The sequence below is a fragment of the Muscardinus avellanarius genome, assembly GCF_963383645.1.
Source record: "Muscardinus avellanarius genome assembly, chromosome: 12".
NCBI classification, from domain to species: domain Eukaryota; kingdom Metazoa; phylum Chordata; class Mammalia; order Rodentia; family Gliridae; genus Muscardinus; species Muscardinus avellanarius.
This window is the reverse complement of record NC_137798.1, coordinates 60802579-60826219: the sequence shown is the minus strand read 5'-3', so window position 1 is coordinate 60826219 and position 23641 is coordinate 60802579. Positions and strand designations below refer to the sequence as shown.

The window sequence follows — 23641 nt, the reverse complement described above, 5'->3', positions numbered from 1 at the left end:
CCCAGTGCCACCAAAAAAGAGAGGGAAAAGACAGAAATAAGTTTTGATTATGTGCTACTTTATTTTTATAATAACTATGATATATAAAAACTGGACTATCTGGGGGTATGGCTCATGATAAGAATTCAATCCTGAATTCAATCCCTAGTACAGCAAAATAAAATAAAAAATTCCAACAATAAATGTTGGGTTGACTCTAATAACTAGAAAAGGCATGATATATCCAAGAGAAAAATGACAAAAGGTTCAGTGTCAAGCCATAGTATAGTAAGATTACTACTGAACTTCAAAGAAAGTAAGTCCCCTGATGTTTATATAGTACAGTGAGCAGTGGGAAAATTCACCAAATAATAAGTACTTGTTAACTACTCTAAGAATGCTTTTATTCTGAGAGTGCAACTTGACGAAAATACATGAAGAATACAAAATTCAGACACACCTCAGACCTCTACCCAGCAATATGAATGTAGAGATTAATAAAATAACAAATCTTCAAATTTTTCACAGAAAGAGAATGAAACCCAGGAATGTTACATATTTTGAATTAACATTCAGATGCAAAGACAAGATAGAAGCATCTTAATTTTACAAACTTTAGAAATATAGTTTTCATGATACCTTCCAGAAGAAATTCCAGGAAAAAAATTACTTTAACCAACCAAGAGAAAAATAAAGAAGCTATGGAAAAAAAAAAAAAACTGGTATCAAGCTTTGAACCCACCATTAAACTACACAATTAAGCCAAATAGGAAGCCAGGCATGGTGACGGATGCTTGTAATCCCAGCATTCAGGAGGCTGAGACCAGAGAATCACAGTTTGCATACAGCCTCAGCTACTTAGCCAGGCCCTTCGCAACTCAGTGAGACTCTGTTTCAAAAAATAAAAAGACTAAAAAATAGGGCTGGGGATGTGGCTTGGAGGTAGAATGTCCCTGGGTTCCATCTCCAGTACAAAAAAAAAAAAAGACAAACAAATGGAAATTATAGTCACAGAAAGACAAACAGGAATGGAAATTATAGTCACAGAACAGATGCTAAATATTAGTATCTGACAAACATAATGCTACAATAAGAAAAAACACAAGTTGAGAGGAGAGAATGACAAAGGTATAGAGAAAATTTAGTATACAAAGTAATTCCTCCTATTACATATAGCATGGGGCCAAAATTATTAATAGTTTAAAGTCAAAAACTCATACCACTTAAAATATATTTAAAGGTCAATGCTAAAAAAAAATTAAAAATTAGCTCAAATATTTTCTTAGAAATAATCACATTAGCCGGGCGTGGTGGCGCACGCTTGTAATCCCCGCGCTTGGGAGGCAGAGACAGGAGGATCGCGCAGGTTCGAAGCCAGCCGCGCGCGCTGGCTTAGGAGACCCTGTTTCCAAATAAAAATGTAAAAATAGGTCTGGGAGTGTAGCCCGGAGGTAGAAGGGCTTCCAGGAACCCCAGTACCACAAAAAAAAAAAAGAAAGAAATAATCACATTAATAGCTTTTTGCACGCTTACTATACATTAAAAACAACCTAGCAATTGTTATCTCACTTAATTTTCAAAGACTGGTTATTATTACCATTTTAAAGATGAAAAGCCAGGTGTGGTGGCACACACTTGTAAACATAGGATTTAGGAGGCTGAGACAGGAGGATTGCAGGTTCATGATCAGCCTCAATACTTAGTGAGGTTCGCTGAAACTTAGTGGGACCCTGTTTCAAAAAATAAGAAAAGCCGGGCGTGGTGGCGCATGCTTGTAATCCCCACGCTTGGGAGGCAGAGACAGGAGGATCGTGCAGGTTCGAAGCCAGCCACACTGGCTTAAGAGACCCTATTTCCAAATAAAAAAGTATAAAAATAGGTCTGGGAGTGTAGCCCGGAAGTAGAAGGGTTTCCAGGAACCTCAGTACAGGAAAGGAGAGAGAGAGAGGGGAGAGGGGAGAGGGGAGAGGGGAGAGGGGAGAGGGGAGAGGGGAGAGGGGAGAGGGGAGAGAGAGAGAGAGAGAGAGAGAGAGAGAGAGAGAGAGAGAGAGAGAGAGAGAGAGAGAATGAACACGAACCAGGAGAGTTCTTTAAAAAGAATAATCTGACTTTGTATTTGGAAGTCAAAGAGAGTTATCACATTTACTGACTGGCCTTGAAGGCTTTGTTTGTACTGAGTCATCACTGGAACAAGAGTATAACCAGCATACTGCACAGTAAAATATCAAAGATTTGCAAAATGCACTGTTAATACATAATGCTATGATAAATGCCATGACAAAAAATATCCAGATAGCTAAGAGTACAGGGAGAACATTTTACACTATAAATTCAAATTAGGCTTGTATGAGAAAATGATATTCAGAGGGACCATTTGAAAAATGAATTAGACACGGAAAAAAACTATAGGCATGGGGTGTAGGGGTACAGGTGAGACAGAAGAAAACATGTGGTAAGCTAAAAGAATCAAAGAATACCAGGAATGGTGGTCCACATTGATAATCCAGGTACTTGGGAGACTGAGACTGGAGGATCACAAGTTTGAGAATAGCCTCAACAATTTAGCAAGACGTTTTAGCAACTTACTGAGACCCTGTTTAGATAAAAATAAAAAACAGGACTGGGGGTGTAGCTCAGAAGTAGAATGACCCTGAGTTCAATCCTCAGTACTCAAAAATAAAAAATAATCATAGAAAACCTAGTATAGGTAAAATGTAATAAGGGGACAGGAAAAATATCATTAGATGAGGCCACAGGGAGAAGTAGACATAGGCTAGTTAAGGAATTGGATTGTGCTCGACATGCAAAGAGAGAAGCACAGAAGGATTTTTAAAGCCGTGAGTAAATAACCTCATTTACCTCTGAATGGTCACCTTGAAGTTGAAGTTATATGGGAAAATTAAATTAGAGGGCTAAGAGGAAAAGCAGAAACATCAATTCAGAGAGTGCTGCAGATAATCAGGGTGAAAAATGATGGCTCAGACAAGAGTGGTCTATATTTTAAGATGAAAAAACCATTCAAGGTTTTAAAGCAGGTATGTGAATAGGTGGGTGAGGTATGCATGGGCACAGCATGTTTTCAGAACAAGGAAAGTCAACCATCTAAAAGACTGCCAGACACCATATCATTTCATCTTAAATAAGTAACACTTGAAAACTTGTCATTTTTACCAATATGACATAGTACACATGATATTATACGTAACATAACCCTTAAGAATGTTAACTCCATAAAATTATTTGTCTGGATTTTTTTTTTTTAATTATCAGCTATAGCAGTGATACTGCCATCCAAAACTTGTTTGTGCATGGGGAGGAGTTAGGGGTGGTTAAACCCAAAGGCATTTTACCTCTGAGTTACACACCCCAGACCTGTTTTTTTGTTGTTGTTTTGTTTTTTTGTTTTAAACAGGGCCTTGCTAAATTAAGGCTGGCCTCGGATCTTTAATCCTACTGTCTCAACCTCCCAAGGACAAAATAATTTGTTTTACAGAGAAATAAAAAATATACACAAACACACACTATAAACAACTTAAGGTCCCTAGATTTCTTTCAATGTGCTATCTGCAATCACAAGAACATTCCATAGATACTATACAAAAATCACCTCACCTTGACTTCAATGCTTTTAATCAGAGCAACAGATGGAACAGCTTAGCCAAGTGTCAAGTGACATGAAAGCCATAAAAATCGTCTTATTTTAAACAAGTGGCTTTTGTCAAAGCATCAGATAATATAAAAGGTATATAATTTAATATGTGTATAGTGATTGGTACAGATCTATGAAATGATTTATGAAGGCATTTCAGAACATTCAGTATGATGATGATGTGGTGGGATTTAGAGTAAATCAGTACTAAGAATCAGAGTAAACAGTAACTACTTTTTCTGGCAGAAGTCTTATTTGGTGAACATTTTTAACATTTTTGTTTGTTTGTTTGTTTGTACTGGAGATTGAACCCAGAGGCATTCTACCTTCGAGGTACACCCCAAGGCCTTTTTATTTTTTCTTTTGAAAGAGGTTGCTAAGAATCTTGGTAAGTTACTAAGGCTCGTCTTGAACCTGCAATCCTCCCATCTCATCTTCTCCCATCTTCCCAAGTACTGGTTTATAGTCATACACCACCACACCTGGCTTTGTTTGGTAAATTTCTAATTACTGCTTATAAATATGCCAATAGAATGCCCCTGGGTTCAATCTCCAGTACCATAAAAAAAAAAAAAAGCCTACCTTCTTTAAAGCATCTTGTATTGTACCAGACTTCTCCTTTAGCAGGCCTACAACACAAAGGGCCTCATCTTCAGAAAATATCATAGTCTTCAAGGACAGAAGAAAATCTTTAAATTTCACTTCAGCATTTTCTTAATTAAAAAAAAAGAAGAAAAAAGTTGGCATTTAGAAGACATAAGTACTAACATCAGCAAATAACTTCAAGAATTCCTCACCCAGATAGTCAATAACTAAGAAAAAATAAGATTTACACTTCTGGTCAAATAACATTAAGTACTCCAATCAAAAAAAAGGAAGAGTATATACGGGGCGTGGTGGTGCACGCTTGTAATCCCTGCACTTGGGAGGCTGAGACAGGAGGATCGCACGGGTTCGAAGCCAGCCTCAGCTACTTAGTGAGGCTCTTAGCAACGTAGTGAGACCCTGTTTCCAAATAAAAAAATATTTTAAAAAAAGGTCTGGGAGTATAGCCCGGAGGTAGAAAGCCTCTGGGTGCCACCCCCAGTACCACCAAAAAATAAAAGGGAAGAGTATGTTTATTATGTATAATATGAAAAAATTACATTAAAAGTTTGCTTAAGCTGCAAATACTAAAATGACAGCATGCCCTTAAAAAAAAAAAAATTTAAGTATCTAGGATACATTCACAATACCCTCATTTAACATCAAAAATAATCCTGAGATATAGAAACCAAATTTCACAGATGAGAAAGTAAGTGCTAAGATAATTACAGAAATAAAATCTGATTCTACAATGATCAAATATACATGAGGATTTCTGACAATAAAACAACCCACATGTTAAATACCTTCAACCAATTCTCCCAAGGTTCACTTATTAAGCACTGGTATCTCCTTAAAGGAACTACCACTTAGACCCAAAGGAGCTTAGAGCCTTTAACATTTCAGCTACAATATAAGTTTTAAGAGATGGTTGTGTGCATGTGTGTAGTCAAAAGAGCATAGGAATTTTGTACTTTTCACTCAATGATGCTGTGAACTTAAAACTGCTCTAAAAACATCTATTTTTTTAAAAAAAGACAGTTGTGATTCAACCTGAAAAATCTCATAGGAGAAAAGTGTAGCAGGGAAAAGAGCTCCAGATAGCAAAATAGCTATAGAAGCTTAAGCTAGTCAAATTCTAGTGTTCAGATATACAAAATTGAGAAAAATTAACTAGAAAACTACCAAAAATTCTTTTATTGCAAGGATTCTATTACTCTTTCACAGTGCATAGTGATTCTATGAAAATCTGTACTAGACTCCATAAGGACTCAAAAATGTGACTGTATAATATAACAGGTTACAGTATTTTATATTACCTTTGTCAGTTTCATTCTTCAGTTTTTTGGCTCCAGATTTTTGGATTCCTTCTACTTGATCAGATTTGATCAGATCAATAACTTCCCTCTTATCCACCACAAGATTTGAGTTAGCATTATCCATCAAAGGAATATAAGAGGTTGCATGAATAAGGGGCTCATCTACCAAGACTGCAATTTAAGTTAAAAAAATAAAATTACTGAGGGTTTTGAAAAAGAGTAACCAATATGCAAGCACACTTAAAGATAAATGCAGTTATTTTCATATCTTTAATATTAGCTCAATTTGTTGTTGTTGTTTTTTTTTAATGGCACTGGGAATTGAACTGAGGTGCATTCTTCTACCTCCAAGCAAAACCCAAGCCCAATTAATTTTTGAAACACTATTCTAATTGAAAAGTAATAATTCAATATTCTTTTTTATGTTAAATCATTTAAGTAACATATAAATGGGCAATATGCCTCCTCTAACAGTACCCGAAAACTTTCTGAAACATTTTTCAGTTAGTGCTCATTTAATTTGCCTGCTTCAAAATAAGAATGTATTCATATTTCATCATTGCTCAAGGAAACCTATTTTTATTTATCTTTATAATTTACTGAATTATTACCACAATTAATCATTTTTAATTAAGTTATTTTCACATGCTAAGTACAAAATCACAATTATTGTTCCTTGAAAAATAGTTTTCAAACTCTAATAGTTGTGTCTTGTGGTAGCACACACTTGTAATCCCAATACTTGGAAGGCTGAGACAGAAGGATCAAAGGTTCAAGGCCAGCTTTAGCAACTTAGGAACAAACAGTAAAATATGGCTAGGGAGCCGGGCGTGGTGGCACAACGCTTGTAATCCCCTGTGCTTGAGAGGCGGAGACAGGAGGATCGCGCTGGTTTGGAGCCAGCCTCGCTGGCTAAAGAGACCCTGTTTCCAAATAAAAAAATATAAAATAGGTCTGGGAGTATAGTCCGGAGGTAGAAGGGCTTCCAAGAACCCCAGTACCACCAAAAAAAAAAAAAAAAAAAAAAAAAATATATATATATATATATATATGTAATTTATGGCTAGGGATGTGAGTTTGAACATCTGAGGTCTGCTGGTTACAGATATGAACTTCTACATTCTTACCTCTGAAAAAAGATCTTTTGTATACATGTAATGTACCTCTCTAACTAAAAATTGATGTTTAACTTTATCAAACATATTCAGGTAATACTCCTCTTACCAGTTATTTGTTATAATAATAATGCAAATAGAATACAACTTTTCTCTTTCCAAATGTACTATTTTCTAGCACTCATTGATACCACAACCCAATACTATTTGGAAATTACTGTTGTTTAATCGTCATAGATTAAATAGCCATGTTTTCTCTGAAACTATATGATTGCTCTGTCACTTTAAATTGCATGCTTCCCATATGCACATACAAATTTTGTTTAGGAAATATTATGGAGTAATGAGCTCTCCTCAAGTATAATCTTAAGTGATATTAAAAAGAACAAATATTTCAGGCATATTTTTCTTCTAGAGTTTGTATACTATTCTTTTTTTTCAAAACTAAGAAAAAATATTCACAAATGTTCTGCAGTTTCTAAATTCCAGATAAATCTTTCCATCTCAAACTTAAATTCAGCCCATCTGTCAAAGCACGAAGCAATATAAAGCCAAAGAGAATTTTAGACTTGTATTAGAATTATAGTTGTTATAGCACACATTCAACTGGGAATTAAAGACCATATGAGGTCTTCAGGATCCCTGTCCTAATGTACATTTCTCTAGAATTAGCATTTAAAAACACATATCTACACATTTCACCATTTTCTGTTTTCTGCTTCTTTGATGAAACTTTCTTCTTTCCTGATCCACTTTCTTGTTTAGTCTCTTGATTGAAGGGTAATACTTCTTGCTTTCTGGAAGGTGCCATAACAGTTTCCACCTTTTTATCCTGGTCATCTTTATTGAACATAAATTTTTAAAAAATCATCAGAACAAACAGTGAACATACCAGAAAAGATTCAACTACTAAAAATCTCTAAAATGCTTTATCACTAAAATCTTAAAGTCTAATAAAAACTTAACTTTCACCCAAACTTTTTATTCTAACATTCTTACTCCATTATATCAGCTCTTCAATGTACTTTCAATGTACTTTCCCTTCTTTTATTTATTTAATTTTTTGTTTTTATTTTATTTATTTATGTTTTTGCGGGCCTGGGGATGAAACCCAGAGGCATCTGACCTCCGAGCTACACCCCCTACCCAATTTTTATTCTTTATTTTGAAACAGGGTCTCACTGAGTTGCAGAGGGCCTAAGTAGCTGAGGCTGTCTGCAAACCGCTATCCTCAGGTCTCAGCCTCCCGAATGCTGGGATTACAAGCGTGCGCCACCATACCCTACCACACACCGGCTCCTTTCCCTTCTTTTATATCCCATTCTAGCCAGGAGTGGTGGCGCACGCTTGTAATCCCAGCATTCGGGAGGCTGAGACCTCAAATCTGTGAATTTGAGGCTAACCTCAAATCTGTGATTCTCCTATATCAGTACTGGGATTACAAGTATGTGCCACCATGCTTAGCTTACTATACTCTTTTAAGGAGTTACTGAGGCTATATTGCAAGGATCAGATGTTTTGAGGCTTAAACATACCCACATCCCAGGACTCATTATAAAAATATAACTGAGGATTCTGACACAAAGAGAAAAATACCAAAAACAGAGATGCAATACTAAGAACTCAGGAAACGTGAGGGAAAAAGCCAACAAGACAATAAATCCTCACAAACCCATAACAGTGAAATTTAATGATACAGAGATTCAAAAATACCAGAAGAATTCAGAGTATTGATCATTAAAATATCTAAAGGATAAGCTGAGGGTGGTGGCGCAAGCTTTTAATCCCAGCATTCAGAAGGTTGAGACTGGAGGATGGTGGTTCATGGACAGCCTCAGTTACTGAGTGAGGCCCTCCACAACTCAGTGAGACCCTGTATCAAAATAAAGAAAAGCCCCGCATGGTGGCGCACATTTGTAATCCCGCACTTGGAGACAAGAGATCGCGCAGGTTCGAAGCCAGCCTTACTGGCTTAAGAGACCCTGTTTCCAAATAAAAATATAAAATAGGTCTGGGAGTGTAGCCCAGAGTTAGAAGAGTTCCATCCCCAGTATCACCAAAAAAAAAAAAAAAGAGCTGAGGGTGTAGCTAGGAGGTAGAATGCCCCTGGTTCTATCCTCAGTACTGAAGGAAATATATGTATATATATTTCCTTATATATACTTCCATATATATATTTCCATATATATATATATATATATATATATATATATATATATCCATATATATATATATATATTTCCATATATATATATATATATATTTCCATATATATATATATATATATATTTCCATATATATATGGAATGGACTCAGAGAGGGTATGCAGGATGTGAAGAGGACATCAATAAACTTCAAATCTTAAAAAAATCCTAATTGTTGAGATGAAAAACACAATAAATTTTAAAATTTAATAAAAAGTATCACCAATAAACTAGACAACATGGTCTGAAAACAGAGTTTCAGACATTGAAGATAGTGTATATGAACTTGAACATTCAGTCAGTAATAAAAGACAATAAAAGACCACAATCAGAATATTCAACAAATCTGGGAAAACGTGAAGAGACCAAACTTAGGGGTAACAGGCATTAAGGAAGGTCTAGAGGTATAAAACAAGGGCAGAACTGACCTCTTCAGAAAAATAACATAGAATTTCAAAACTTAGAAAATGAGATGGAAATTCACATACAAGAGAAATTTGGTACCCCACACAACAAGAAACAAACAACAAAAAAAACTCAAGCTGGGTGTGGTGGCCCATGCTTGTAATCCCAGCGCTTGGGAGGCTGAGACAGGAGGATTGCATGGTTTCGAAGCCAGCCTCACTCAGCTACTTAGCGAGGCTCTCACCAACTAAGTGAGACCCTGTTTCCAAATAAGGTATAAAAAGGTCTGGGAGTATAGCCCGGACATAGAAAAGCCCCTGGTTTCTACCCCCAGTACCACAAAAAAAAGAAAACAACTCTCCATGCCACATTATAATCAAAACAACTACCACTGACCAGAGAGGTGAAAAATAGAATATAGCTGGGCACTATGACACATGCCTATAATCCCAGTACTTTGGAACCCAAGACTGTCGGTTCCAGGACAACCTCAGCAAGTATCAAGACTAAAAAAGTGGGCAGCAGGAATCTGGGAATGTAGTTCAGAGGTAGAATGTCCCTGGGTCCAATCCCAGAGGTAAATAGGTAATAATCCCTCCAGATTTCTCAGCTCAAACACTAAAAGTCAGGAGGACATGGAATAATGCATTCCAGGCTATGAAAGAAAATAAACTTCAACTAAGATTGCTATATCTAACAAAACTATCTTTCAAAAAAAAAAAAAAGAAGTAAAACATCTTCCAAGATAAGCATAAACTAAAAAAAAAAATCCATGACTACTATATGAGCACTACAGAAAACACTTAACAAAGAAATACACATCTAGGCATGACATGGTGGCACACACTTGGAATCCCAGTATTTGGGAATTTGAGACATGAATACCACAAGTGTACAGCCAGCCTTAGCAACTTAGGCCCTCAGCAACTTAGTGAGAACCTGTTTCAAAATTTAAAAAGTGGGACTGAAGGTATAGCTCAGAGGTAGAATGCCAATAGGTTCAATCTCCAGTAACATCAAAAAAGCATATACAAGGAATAAAAAGAAAAAAAAACTCCAGAACCATAGCAAGGATAAATTCCACTAGAAGAGCAACTAAATGACTAAGTACTAAAACTGAATCAAACAGAAGATATCACTCAAAAAAAGAAAATAAAAAACACCTCTCTATAATAACACTGAAGGTACATGTCTCAACTTCCCAACTAAAATACAAAGACTATCAAAGTGTAATAAAAATCAAATTCCTACTACAGTGTGGTGGTACAACACCTGTAATCCCAGAACCTGGGAAGCTGACACAGGAAGATCACATATTCAAGACAATTTAGCAAGACCCTCAGCAACTTAGCAAGACCCAGTTTCAAAATAAAAAGTAAAAATGGCTGAGAGTGTGACTCAGAGATAGAATGCCTCTGGGATCAATCCTCAGTACCAAAAATAAAGTGTATATATATTTTTTTTAAAAGAGAAAAGAAAAGAAAATCAAACTCCAACTAAATGCTGTTTACAATAAACTCTTACAAAGACTGTCACAGACTAAAAGTAAAAGAATGGGAAGACATTCCATGCAAACAGAGACAAAGCAAGCGAGAATAGCTACTCTCATATCCTACAAACCACACTTTAGGAAAAATTTATCACAAAAGAGGGTCGCTTTCTACCAAAACATATCAGAACAAAGTCACTTCTTACTGATAAAAGGAACCAACTGACAAGAAAATGTAAGGACAGTAAACATTTATGCCCCAAACACCTGTAACACCCACTTACATAAAACACTACTTGACATGAAGATTCAGGCAGATCCCAATACAACATTACAGATGAACTTCAACACACCTATCTCAACAACAAATAGAATGTCAACCAGACTTAAAAGATCAGTAACGACTTTCAAACCTAAAAGAATAATATGAATCAAATGGATCTAACAGGCATTTACAGAATATTTCCTTCAACAACAGTTGAATTCTCATTCTCCTCAGCTGTTCATGGACTCTTCACAAAAATAGATCATATTCTAGCCCACAAAGCAAGTATTAGCAAATTCAAAAAATTGATATAATATCTTGCATCTTTTCAGATCACAATAAGCTAAACTTAACATTCAACAGCAAGATCCAGGGGAATTACATAAATACACAGAGATTAAACACTATGCTTTTCCTTTTGTTTTGTGGTACTGGGGATTGAACCCAGAGGCATTTTACTTCTGAGCTATACCCCCCACCCCTAATTTATGGGTTTGGTTTTGTTTTGTTTCTGTGGCACTGATGGTGGAACCCAGGGGCTTTTCTACCTCCTCCAGGCTATACTCCCACACCAATTTTATATTTTATTTGGAAACAGGGTTGCTGAGAGCCTCCCTAAGTAACTGAAGCTGGCTTCGAACCTATGCAATCCTCCTGTCTCAGCCTCCCAAGTGCGGGGATTACAAGAAGCCTGTGCCACCACACCCGGCTATGTTTTTATTTTTAATAAGGGTCTCACTAAGTTCCAGAGGGCCTCTCTAAATTGCCAACCTGTGATCCTCATTTCTCTGCCTCCAAAGTACTGAGATTACAAGCAAGCACCACCACACCCAGCTAGCAATATGCTTTTGAATGAGGACTAGCTCATTTAAAAAAATAATAGGATAAATTTAAACATTACTAGAATCAAATTAAAATAAAGACACAACTTACCAAAGTCCCTGGGGCAACTACAAAAACAGTTTTAAGGGAAAAGCCTACAGAATTGAATGCCCACATAAAAGGAGATTCCAAATAAACAACCTATTGGTGCATCTCAATGCCCTAAAAAAAAAAAAAAAAAAATAGGAAGAAACTAACCCCAAAGCCAGTAGGATGTGGGAAATGCAATCAGAGATGAAATCCATGAAGAGAATTTAAAAACACACTAAAGCTCAATGAAACAAAAAGGTTATTTTTTAAAGATGAAGATTAATAAAAACCCTTAGCCAACCTAACAAAAAAAAAAATGAACCAAATTCATCAAATAAGGGATGATACAGGAGATTGTCATCACAGACAGTAGAACTCCTAAGGATGATTACAAACTATTTTGAAAACTTGCATTACAATAAACTAGAAAACCTAAAAGAAAACAGACTTCTGCACACATACAACCTAAGTTAAATCAAGAAAATACAGAAAATCTAAATAGTCAAGTAACAAGAGATTGAAACAGTAATAAAAAGTCTTCCAAAAAAGAAAAACCCAGGACCAAATTCCCAGCTGAATTCTACAAGGCCTTTAAAGAGAAACTAATCTCAATACTTCTCAAATTACTCCATAAAACAGAGACAGAATACTCCAAAATTGATTCTATGAAGATAGTATTAACTTAGTATCAAAACCAAATAAATACACTTTAAAGAAAGAAAAGTACATATCAATATCCTTGATGAACACAAATGCAAAAATTTTTAATAAAACACTAGCACTTTGCATTCAAAACCGCCTTTTGCACCATGACAAGCTGGTTTCATTCCAGAGATGCAAAGTGGTTCAACATATATAAATCAATAAATTGATTCATAACATAAATGAAACTAAGGACAAAAATCACATAATCATCTCAATAGATACAGAAAAGTATCTGACAAAACCCAATACCCATTCACAATGAAAAAAAGATACTGAAGAAATTAGGGATTGAAAGAACTCATCTCAACATCATAAAGGCAATACATCATACGGAATGATAAATAACTGAAAGTTTTCCTCTAAAATTAGGAACAAGACAAGGATGTCCACTATCAGTACTTTTTTTTTTTTTTTTTTTTTTTTTTTTTGCGGGTCTGAAGATGGAACTCAGAGGCATTTGACCTCCAAGCTACACTCCCTGCCCTATTTTTTATTCTTTATTTTGAAACAGGGTCTCACTAAGTTGTGGAGGGAGTACGTCTTCTTAATACAGTACTTGAAATCTTAGTGAGAACAATTAGGCAAGAGAAGAAAATAATACTAGATACAAAACTTAGAAAAATCAATAGCTTTTCTATACACCAATAACAAATTCACTAAAAAGAAGAGTATAGTATTGGCACAAAAACATACCCAGAAACCAATGAGACAGATGAAACAAAGACAAATCTACACAGCTGTTTTTTCTACCTCCAAGCTATATTCCCAGCCCTATTTTTTATTCTTTATTTTGAAACAAGATCTCACTAAGTTGCAAAGGGCCTCACTAAGTAACTGAGGCAGGCTGAGAAATTCTCCTGTCTCAGCCTCCCAAATACTGAGATTACAAGCCTGCACAACCATACCTGACTACACAGCTGATTTTTAACAAAGGTGCCCAAAATATATATTGGAGAAAAGACAGCCTTTTCAAAAAATGGTGTTGGAAAAACTGGATATCCATGTAGAAGAATGAAAACAAACTCCCATTTCTCACTCTACACAAAAGTCAGCTCAAAAAACCTCAAAGTCCTAGAAATTAGAGTAGAAATTTTGCAAATACAAAAAGAAAACACAGGACTAACTCTCCAACATACAGGCACTGACAGAAACTTCCTCAGTAAGACCCCTAAAGCAGAGAAAATAAAACTAAAAATCAAAAAAGGGATGGCATTAAACTAAAAAGCTGCTGCACAGCAAAGGAAATAAAAGCAAAAAAAAATAATAATAATAATAATAAAAGAACCTACAGAATGAGAGAAAATATTGCCAGCTACTCCTCTTATAGAGAATATTTAGAGTCTGTAAAGAACTCAAGTCTTAACACCAAAAAAGCCCAAATAATCCAAATGAAAATAGGCAATTGAACTCAGTAGGTACTTTCCAAAAGAAATACAAATGGTTGCTGGGAGTAGTGGCGCAAGTTTGTAATCCCAGCTCCCAGGGCTTGAGAGGCTGAGACAGGAGGATTGCACAGGTTCGAAGCCAGCCTCAGCTACTTAGTGAGGCTCTCAGTAACCTAGTGAGACTCTGTTTCCAAATAAAGTATAAAAATAGGTCTGGGAGTATAGCCCAGAGATAGAAAAGCTCCTAGGTTCCACCCCAGTACCATACACATACACATACACACACACACACACACACACACACACACACACACAAATACAAATGGTCAACAAATACATGAAAAAATATATAACATAATTAACAGTAGGGAAATGCCAACCATATGTATATGTATATATGTATGTAACATGTAATATATATGGAAATATACATATATTATATATATACAATTCCGTTAAACCATTCCTTGGTATCTTTCCAAGAGAATTCAAGTTAGAATGGTACAGTGATACATGCACACCCATGTTTGTAGCAGCAAAATTTACAATAGCCAAATTATGGAACCACCCCAGGTATCTGTTAACAGATGAATAAAGAAAATGTGATACACACACACACACACACACACCACACACAAAATGGAGTTTTACTTGGCCATTAAAAATGATGTCATTTGCAGAAAAATGGATTGCACTAGAGAACATTGTGTTAAGTAAATACAGCCTATTTCAGAAAGTCAAGGGTTATAGGCTGGGCGTGGTGGCGCACGCTTGTAATCCCCGCGCTTGGGAGGCAGAGACAGGAGGATCGCGCAGGTTCGAAGCCAGCTGCGCGCTGGCTTAGGAGACCCTGTTTCCAAATAAAAATATAAAATAGGTCTGGGAGTGTAGCCCGGAGGTAGAAGGGCTTCCAGGAACCCCAGTACCACCAAAAAAAAAAAAAAAACCCAGAAAAAGAAAGTCGAGGGTTATATGTTTTCTCTCATATGGGAAAACTAGAGAGACCACAGGAAAGAAAAGGAACTTCATGAAAATGTAGAGACCAACAGATTAGTAGAAGGGGAAGGGAGAAGAAGTAGGGAAGGTAAAGGGAGACTTATGAAAAACAAAATAATGTTATGTTCAGATATGAAGGTAACAGTACCATTCTTATACCATTCTCACTAGCGTGCATGGAGAGAGAGGAGTAGGGTAGTCAGCTAGGATGAAGAAAGAAACACATCAAGAGATGTGGACATATATGAATGCATCACTTTTAATTTCATAATGTATAATTATAGTACACCAATAAAATGTTTAAAATAAATATTAGGCTTTGCAGACCATTTGTATCTTTTCACAGCTATTCAAGTTGGCCACTGCAATATGAAAGCTAGTCATAGATTTATGTAAATGAATGGGTGACTGTGTTAAAAAACAAAATTCTATGGACACTGAGGTTTGATTTTTAATTTCTACATTTCCTAAATTATTATTCTTCTTTTGATTTTTAACCAACCTTTTAAATTGTAAAAGCTGCTTGGGAGGCAGACAGGAGGATCACACTGGTTTGAAGCCAGCCTTGCTGGTTTAAGAGACCCTGTTCCCAAATAAAATTATAAAATAGGACTGGAAGTATAGCCCAGAGGTAGAAGGGTTTCCAGGAACCCCAGTACCACACAAAAAAGGAAAAAAAAAAAAGAAAAGAAAAAAAAATGTAAAAGCTAAGTCTGGTAGCTCAGTGGAAAACACCTGCCTAGTATATGTGAGGCCTTGGGCTCAATCCCCAGCACCACAAAAGGAAATAAAAAGAAAAATGTAAAAACTATTTTTGGCTCACAGGTCATTAAAAGAAAAAAAAAAAAAAAAACAGGAAGAAGGCCAGATTTAACAACAGGTTGCAGTTTACCAACCCTGACCTAACTCAGAACTTGGCAGATCAGCTTTTATCTTCTTTATCTGCCATACCCCCCCGTACGATGACGTTGGTCTGTCATTCTTACTTTGCATACTTCTCTACTTTCTATTTATTCTATTAACACAAAAGTTCCGGCATACATATTAACTTTGGAAAACTATGACACCCTCTTACCTACTCTGCCTCCATCAAATACTGCCCCATGAAATCTGTCTCCATTAGTTTTGCAAAGAAATCTTTCTAAAATATAACTACATAACTAAACTATTTAAAAATCTTGAACAACAGCTATCCTAAGTCCCAGATCCTGAGATAGTATACAAAAATTGTAATTCAATTACTGAAATCTTAGTTTTGATCTCTACATCTCATATTTCATGCTCGAAAATACATGGTATTCCATGTGCCTCTGTGCCATTACACATGTAATCTACTATTTGCTTAGTGAAGTGACCCAGTATTGAAGACCCAACTTGGGCACTGCCTCCTCTGTAAAGCCTTTACTGGCCTGTCCCTCTAAGTAATAGTTGCTTTGGCATCTATATTTCTTTACATCTCCTACATTAATCACATTTCATTGCTGGCTTATGTATACTTCTCCATTAAAAGATGTAGAGCTTCCTCTTATTTCTCTGGTACCAGCTGGCAAGCAATATTTAACATCCATATAACCAATTTAACACTCAAAAATATACAAATGACTTAAGTCTTTTCATATAAAGCAAACTACCTATACTTTTATGCTTGCCATTTCTAAAGTTCTTTCCATAGTACAGTGGTCCCTTGATGAGATTGGTTCTAGAAACCCCTGCTCAAACCCAAAATGCATACAATACACAATCCCCTTATATAAAATGGTACAGTGTTTACATATAACCTACCAACATCCTCCCATATACTTTAAATCATCTCTAAATTATTCATAGTACCGCTATGCGTGGTGGCGCACGCTTGTGTTCCCCGCACTGGGGAGGTAGAGAAAGGAGGATCGCACAGGTACAAAGCCAGCCGCGCTGGCTTAAGAGATCCTGTTTCCAAATTTTAAAAATATATAAAATGGGTCTGAGAGTGTAGACCGGGGGTAGAAAGGTTTCCAGGAACCCCAGTACTACCAAAATATAATTTAAAAAATAAATTATAAATTATTCATAGTACCTAATAAAATGTAAATGCTTTGTTAATAGTTGTTGTACTGTTTACGAAATGACATGAAAAATCTACACATGTTCAACAGACAATATTTTTCCAAATATTCTCAATATACAATTAGATAAATCCAAAGAAAATGAATCTGTAGATATGGAAAATTAACTGTACTTAGTAATTCCTTTCCCTTGGATATTCTATCCCACCATTCCTTATCCACCCAAAAAACTCTTAACTAGTGCTTATTCAAACTTTAAAATTAACTAACACACACACTCTGAGAGAATGACTGGAGATTTTAATCCAGGGGCAATCTACTTCTGACCTCAGCCCTATTTTATTTTTTCTTCTTTAACACGGTCTAATTTGACCAGGCCCTTGTACTTTTGACCCTCTTGTCTCAGTTTCCCAATTACTGGGAATACAGGCCTGTTCCATCAGCCCAGTTCAATTTTTGATATTATAATAACCTATTTATGTTTGTGTATAGCTAGCATGTATCTCCCGTGAAAAGCTACTATTCACCTCTGTAGTCTCAGTACCTAGTATAATGCCAAAAAAAATAGCAGTATGATTTCTGTATAATGAATTCAGGATGAGAAAAAAAAAAAAATATATATATATATATACACACACACACACATATATATATACATATATACATATAGTGTGTGTGTGTGAGAGAAAGTGTGTCTGTGTGTGTGTGTGTGTGTGTGTGTGTGTGTGTGTGTGTGTGTGTGTTACTGGGGACTGAATTCAGGGGCTATACCCCTACGACTTTCATTTTTTATTTGGAAACAGGAATCACTACGTTGCTATCAGCCTCACTAAGTATCCAAGGCTGGCTTCAAACCAGTAATCCTCCTGTCTCAGCCTCCCAAATATTGGGATTACAGGTGTGCACCACCATGCCCGGCTTCATATTCCATTCTTACTACATTGATTAAAAAGTATTGGCTGAAACAAATGTAGACATTTCTAACTGCTGATAACTACTAGTCCTTAGTGATTTTAGTAAAACAACCAAAGTCACACTTGCAACTTCCATTAAAGTTTTTTTCCATATTTACAACATGAAATTTAAAATGCCACTTTATATTCAGTACTAACTTCTATCAGTGATGTTAATAAAAGCAAACATTGAAAAGAATAGTATTAGTTTAAGATTTAATATAATCAAGCAATAAAGTAAAGTAGATTACAATACCGCTTTCATTTTTAGACTTCTTCTGCCCTGGTTTCTTCTTTGAGGCAGTTGCTTCAGAGGGCAGGGTGGGCTGTTTTGTAACTGGGACAGGTTCTACTTTTTTGCCAGGAATCTTTGATACATCGCTTTCTTTGATGACTTGCTCTTCAATTAAAGGTTTTTGTTTCTTTTCCTTCTTCTTTCTTTCCCTAACACTACTAGAAGTTTCAACCACATTCAATGGAACAGGTACAACTTGCTCATCTTCTACAGCTAAAGCATCGGATAATTTAAAGTCTCGAGGTACACTCTCAGAATCAGATTCATGGAGGTTTCCATTCTGGATTTCTTTCTTTTTATTCTTTTTCTTTTCTGCCTTCTTTTTATCTGTTTTTGTAGGAATAAGTTTTTGTTCTCTTTTCTGTTTTGCAAGAACTTCATCATATAATGTTTCTTTCATGAAAAGCCAGAAGAAGAGGAAAATAACTGTAATAACTACTGAAGGAATAAGGACAATAAAGTATGTTGACTCATAAAACTCCATGGTGCTTTTGTTATCATGAACCTATAAAACCTAAAGGAGAAGGAGACAAAAGTAAAATTCTACAGTCAGTCTCATAAAAATTAAGTTTACAAATACCCTCCTCTCTCAAATGGCATTTCAGATCTAATCTAAATAAGATTGTTTAAATCACATACTTGATTACTCTGCTAACTACAATTCAAATAGACTATGACAGAAATGGTACTTATAAAGAGTGTAACACAACCTTTTTTTTTTTTTTGGGGGGGGGGGAGTGGCACTGGGGATTTAACCCAGAGGAACTCTACCCCTGAGCTACACCACCAGCCCTATTTTTTAATCCCTTCTTTTTTTTTTTTTTTTTTTTTGGGTAGTACTAGGGATGGAACCCAAGGGCATTCTACCTCCCCTGAGCTACACCCCCAGCCCTATGTTTTATCCTTTATTTTGAAACAAGGTCTCACTGAGTTGCAAAGGTCCTCATTATCTGAGGCTGTCCCCGAACCGCGATCCTTCTGTCTCAGCCTCCCAAATGCTGGGATTACAAGCATGTGCCACCACACTCAACCCTTTATTTTCAAACAGGATCTCATTAAGTTGTGGAGGGCCTCACTAAGTAGATGAGACTAGCCACGAGCCTGTGATCCTCCTGTCTCTGTTTCCCAAGTACTGAGATTACAAGTCTGTGCAACCACATTCAGCATCCTTCCATTTTTAAATCAAGTGAAAAGAACCTAGTGGGAGAAAGCATTCTTTTCTTTCCCGAAATATCTTTATTATTTATTTATTTATTTATTTATTTATTTATTTATTTACTTACTTACTTACTTACTTATTGTGCAGGGGTACAGGGGGAATTCAACTTGAAATCGTTACACATGGTCAAAACACATTCTACCACCGAGCTATGTGCCCAAACCCACTTGATACTTTATTAGTACTTAACTTTTTTTCCTTTTATTCTAATACATAGACATACATATCCTAAGTCCCAAATGTTGGGGCTTTCATATATATGAAAATAAAGAGGTATTAACTATTACCAACACACTACATATTAAAATTACTAAAATCTTAAGCCAGGCATGGTTGCGCATGCCTGTTATCCCAGTCCTTGGAGGCTGAGACAGGAGGATCCCAGGTCTGCAGCCAGCCTCAGCTACTTAGTAAGGCCCTCCACGACTTGGTGACACCCTTTTTCAAAATAAAAGAATGAAATAGGGCTGTGGGTATAGCTCAGAGGTAGAAGACTCCTGGGTTCCATTCCCAGTACCACACACACACACACACACACACACACACACACACACACACACACACACAGTACTAAATCTTTATGAAAAAAAAAATAGAGATAGTTCATTCCTTCATTTACAGATTTAAGACCATTCAATAAGTGCTAGTATTTTTATTCCTGTGACTAACAAACTCATGTGTGGTCAGACACATCAAGAATATAGAAATATAATAAAGTCAAAAACAAAATGTAAGGATGTGCAATTTGGCATTAAACTATATTATAAACTAGATCCTTTAGATTTTTTTTTTTTTTTTTTTTGGTGGTGGTACTGGGGTTCCTGGAAGCCCTTCTACCTCTGGGCTACACTCCCAGGCCTATTTTTACATTTTATATTTGGAAACAGGGTCTCCTAAGCCAGCCAGCACGCGCGGCTGGCTTCGAACCTGTGCGATCCTCCTGTCTCTGCTTCCCAAGCGCGGGGATTACAAGCGCCACCACGCCCGGCTAGATTATTTTCAAGGCACCCCTACTACATCAAATAAATCATATTGCAAAAGCAAGGTCACCACTGCTTCTACCCAATGCTAAAAGGCTTTTTCTTTTTTTTTTTTTATTTTTTTTTTTTTTTGGCGGTACTGGGCGTGGAACCCAGGGGCTTTCTGCCTCCAGGCTATACTCCCAGACCTATTTTTTTTAATATTTTATTTGGAAACAGGGTCTCACTAAGTTACTAAGAGCCTCACTAAGTACCTGAGGCTTGTTTCAAACCTGTGTGATCTTCCTGTCTCAGCCTCCCAAGCTCCAGGATTACAAGCGTGCACCACCTTTTCTTTTGATAAGAAAAAGAAGGCTTTTTCTTATCAATAGTGGATCAGTCCTAATTTCAGATTAACCCAACAGATACAAGAGCAAAAGAAAGGTATGATCTGACTACATGGCTGTAATTATCTTAAATATAGTGACTGATATTTAAATTGTAAATATCGATATTCACATAAGTTTGTATAAGCCAAATGAAAGTAGTTTGCATCCTTATATCATCTCAAATATTTGGTAGAAAAGACAAGATTAAGCCAGGCATGGTGGCATACACTTGTAATCCCAGCACTTGGAAGGCTGAGACAGGAGGATTGCAGGTTTGCAGCCAGCCTCAGCTACTTAGTGAGGCCCTCTGCAACTTAGTGAACCCCTGTTTCAAAATAAATCATAAAAAATAGGATGGGGGTATAGCTCAGAGACAGAATGCCCCTGGGTTCAATTTCTGGTACTACACACACAAAAAAAAGCAAGATGTGTAATGCAGCTACAATTAAATCTTGGGACATGCTTAGGATAAAGCAAATTAAAGCAAGTTAATATTTCTTATATAGAAATCTGAGAATTCTCAAAGCTTTTAAGTTATTATTAAAGAGCCTTAAAAACAAGTAATTGTTTTTCTTTTTTTGCAGTACTGGGGATGGAACACAGGAGCATTCTACTTACATGCTATACCCCCAACCCTATTTTTTATTCTTTATTTTAAAATAGGTTCTCACTGAGTTGCAAAGGGCTTCACTAAGTAAGTAGCTCCTGTCTCAGCCTCCCAAATGCTGGGATTACAGCGTGCACCACCTTGCCAGGCTATAAGCAATGATTTTTTTTTTCAAATTCACTCAGAGAAATGATTATTTTAAGAAACAGTTTAGACCTTAGAAAACATCTGCTTTTAAGTTAGATAAATCTAAGTTGACTGAATATAAGGCTTGACTCAAGTTATATCAGCAATGACCCAAGTCTGCAAATAGAAATAGTACCTGAGAACAAAGTAGCGTGTTCAACAGGCACACTATTAATTTTTGTGATTAAAATCTCATTTTACATTTCAATTTCCATAGCAATTTTTTAAACTGCATAAATGCAATCCTCACCTAAGATTTTAACAAATTGACAGAAAAACAATCTACTAATGAAATACTGAAAGAAACTTTACACTGAATTATTTCTCCTTGCTAGTTCATGTTAACATAAACTACCCAGTTTTTCAATTGATTAGAGAACTACTTTCCTGTACCTGCCTAAGTGTTACTGGTCATATGAAACACTTTTAAAAACGTTTTTTTCTGGGCATAATTACTTGGTTAGCTGAGGTAGGCAAATGACAAGTTCAAGACCAGCCCAAGCAATTAAACAAAAAATAAAACAAAGTAAAATAAAATAGAAAGGATTGGGAGTGTACCCCTGGGTTTAACTCCCAGTACAATAAGGGGGGGGGGGCAGTTTTGTTTTGGTATGTGGCACAGCATCCACAGGATACAGAGCCTGTTCCACTTGGCTGGAGAGTTGGGAGGGAAAGAAACAAAATGAGTAGCACACATTTCAAGTTTTTTGCTTAAGGACCAGGTCCTTAAAATTTTCTAAGTAAAATTTTCACATATTCAGTTATGTTTATAGAGTTGATAACATGGTGACAGGTAGAAGCTCAGTTTTTGAGTGGAGAAATGGCAAAATCACCAAAGTTACTTTTCCATATTATCAGATGCCTTTTCTAGTATTAATTACCTTTATAAAATATTTAAACCTGAACAGCAGATTTCAATCCAAATACAACAAATAGCCAATGACAACAGGATTTCTCAGTCAAGTGAAATATTCATGAGATAAGAAATCAAGCCCAAAGCTATTCTCAAACCACATTCCATACCAGTCTCTTTTACATTGTACTTAGACATAAATCCTTCAAAAACTGATGAATGATACCAATCTTCTTTATCAAGGGTAACAAACAATTTCAAGCTTTGGACTCAATAAAGGGTATGCACAGGTACCAGTTTAAAAACCCTGCTATAGAATGAAAATGAAAGTTTTCATCACTATTACTCCCTCTGAAGAATTCCAAAAAACAATAAATTAACAATATGGGGACAGTTTGGGGGCAGAGGGCTGAAAGCTCAATGGTAAGTCACAAGATAATATGTACCAAGCCCTGGGTTCTGGCAACACAACCTGGTTTACACATGTGCAAACAGAATAAGAGAAGCAATATTTAAGTTCTGCATTTCATCAGAGTATGTATTATGAATGCAAACCAATTAGTTTTAAGACTATTTACATGCCTTCCTGTAACGCATGCTCTTATAAAATTGAGGTACAGCTGGGTATGGTGGCATACACTTCTAACCCCAGTACTTGGGAGACTGAGACAGGAGAACCACAGATTTGTAGCCAGCCTCAGCTACTAAGTGAGGCCATCCACAACTAAGTGAGACCCTGCTTCAAAATAAAGAATAAACAGTAGGGTGAATGTAGTTCAGAGGTAGAATGTCCCTGGGATCAATCCCCAGTACCACAAAGAAAAAAAGAACTGAAATACATCATGAGTTAACTTTTGAAAACCTCTTAGAAAGCTAAAAAAAAATCTGCTTATATAAATGTAACAAATATGTGAAATATAAAATTATTAATGATACACAAATAGGCAATTATTAAAATTCAATCAAACTCCTAACCAAATATATGAAACTATATAAATAGATCACACAGTTTCCAATGGTAAAACAATGAAATGATTCAGTGTGAATATCTACATACAAAACAAAAAAGCATTTTATTTATGTTGAACACAACTGTATACAGTCTGAGAACCATTACATTTGCTGCT

At 36.1% G+C, this 23641-nt stretch overlaps 1 protein-coding gene across 1 annotated transcript in view; it reads right to left on the bottom strand.

Annotated features, from left to right (window-relative positions):
• KTN1 (kinectin 1) overlaps positions 1-18791 on the bottom strand; it is a 107273-nt gene extending 88482 nt beyond the window's left edge. Inside the window, exons 1-4 of the mRNA XM_080707829.1 lie at positions 18263-18791; positions 7350-7487; positions 5533-5703; positions 4211-4341 (exon numbers count right to left, since the gene is read on the bottom strand). Of these exons, the coding sequence (XP_080563955.1) occupies positions 4211-4341; positions 5533-5703; positions 7350-7487; positions 18263-18785 (963 nt within the window). The 5' untranslated portion in view covers positions 18786-18791. The remainder of the gene's footprint in view (positions 1-4210; positions 4342-5532; positions 5704-7349; positions 7488-18262) is intronic.
• Positions 18792-23641: the final 4850 nt, after the last annotated feature.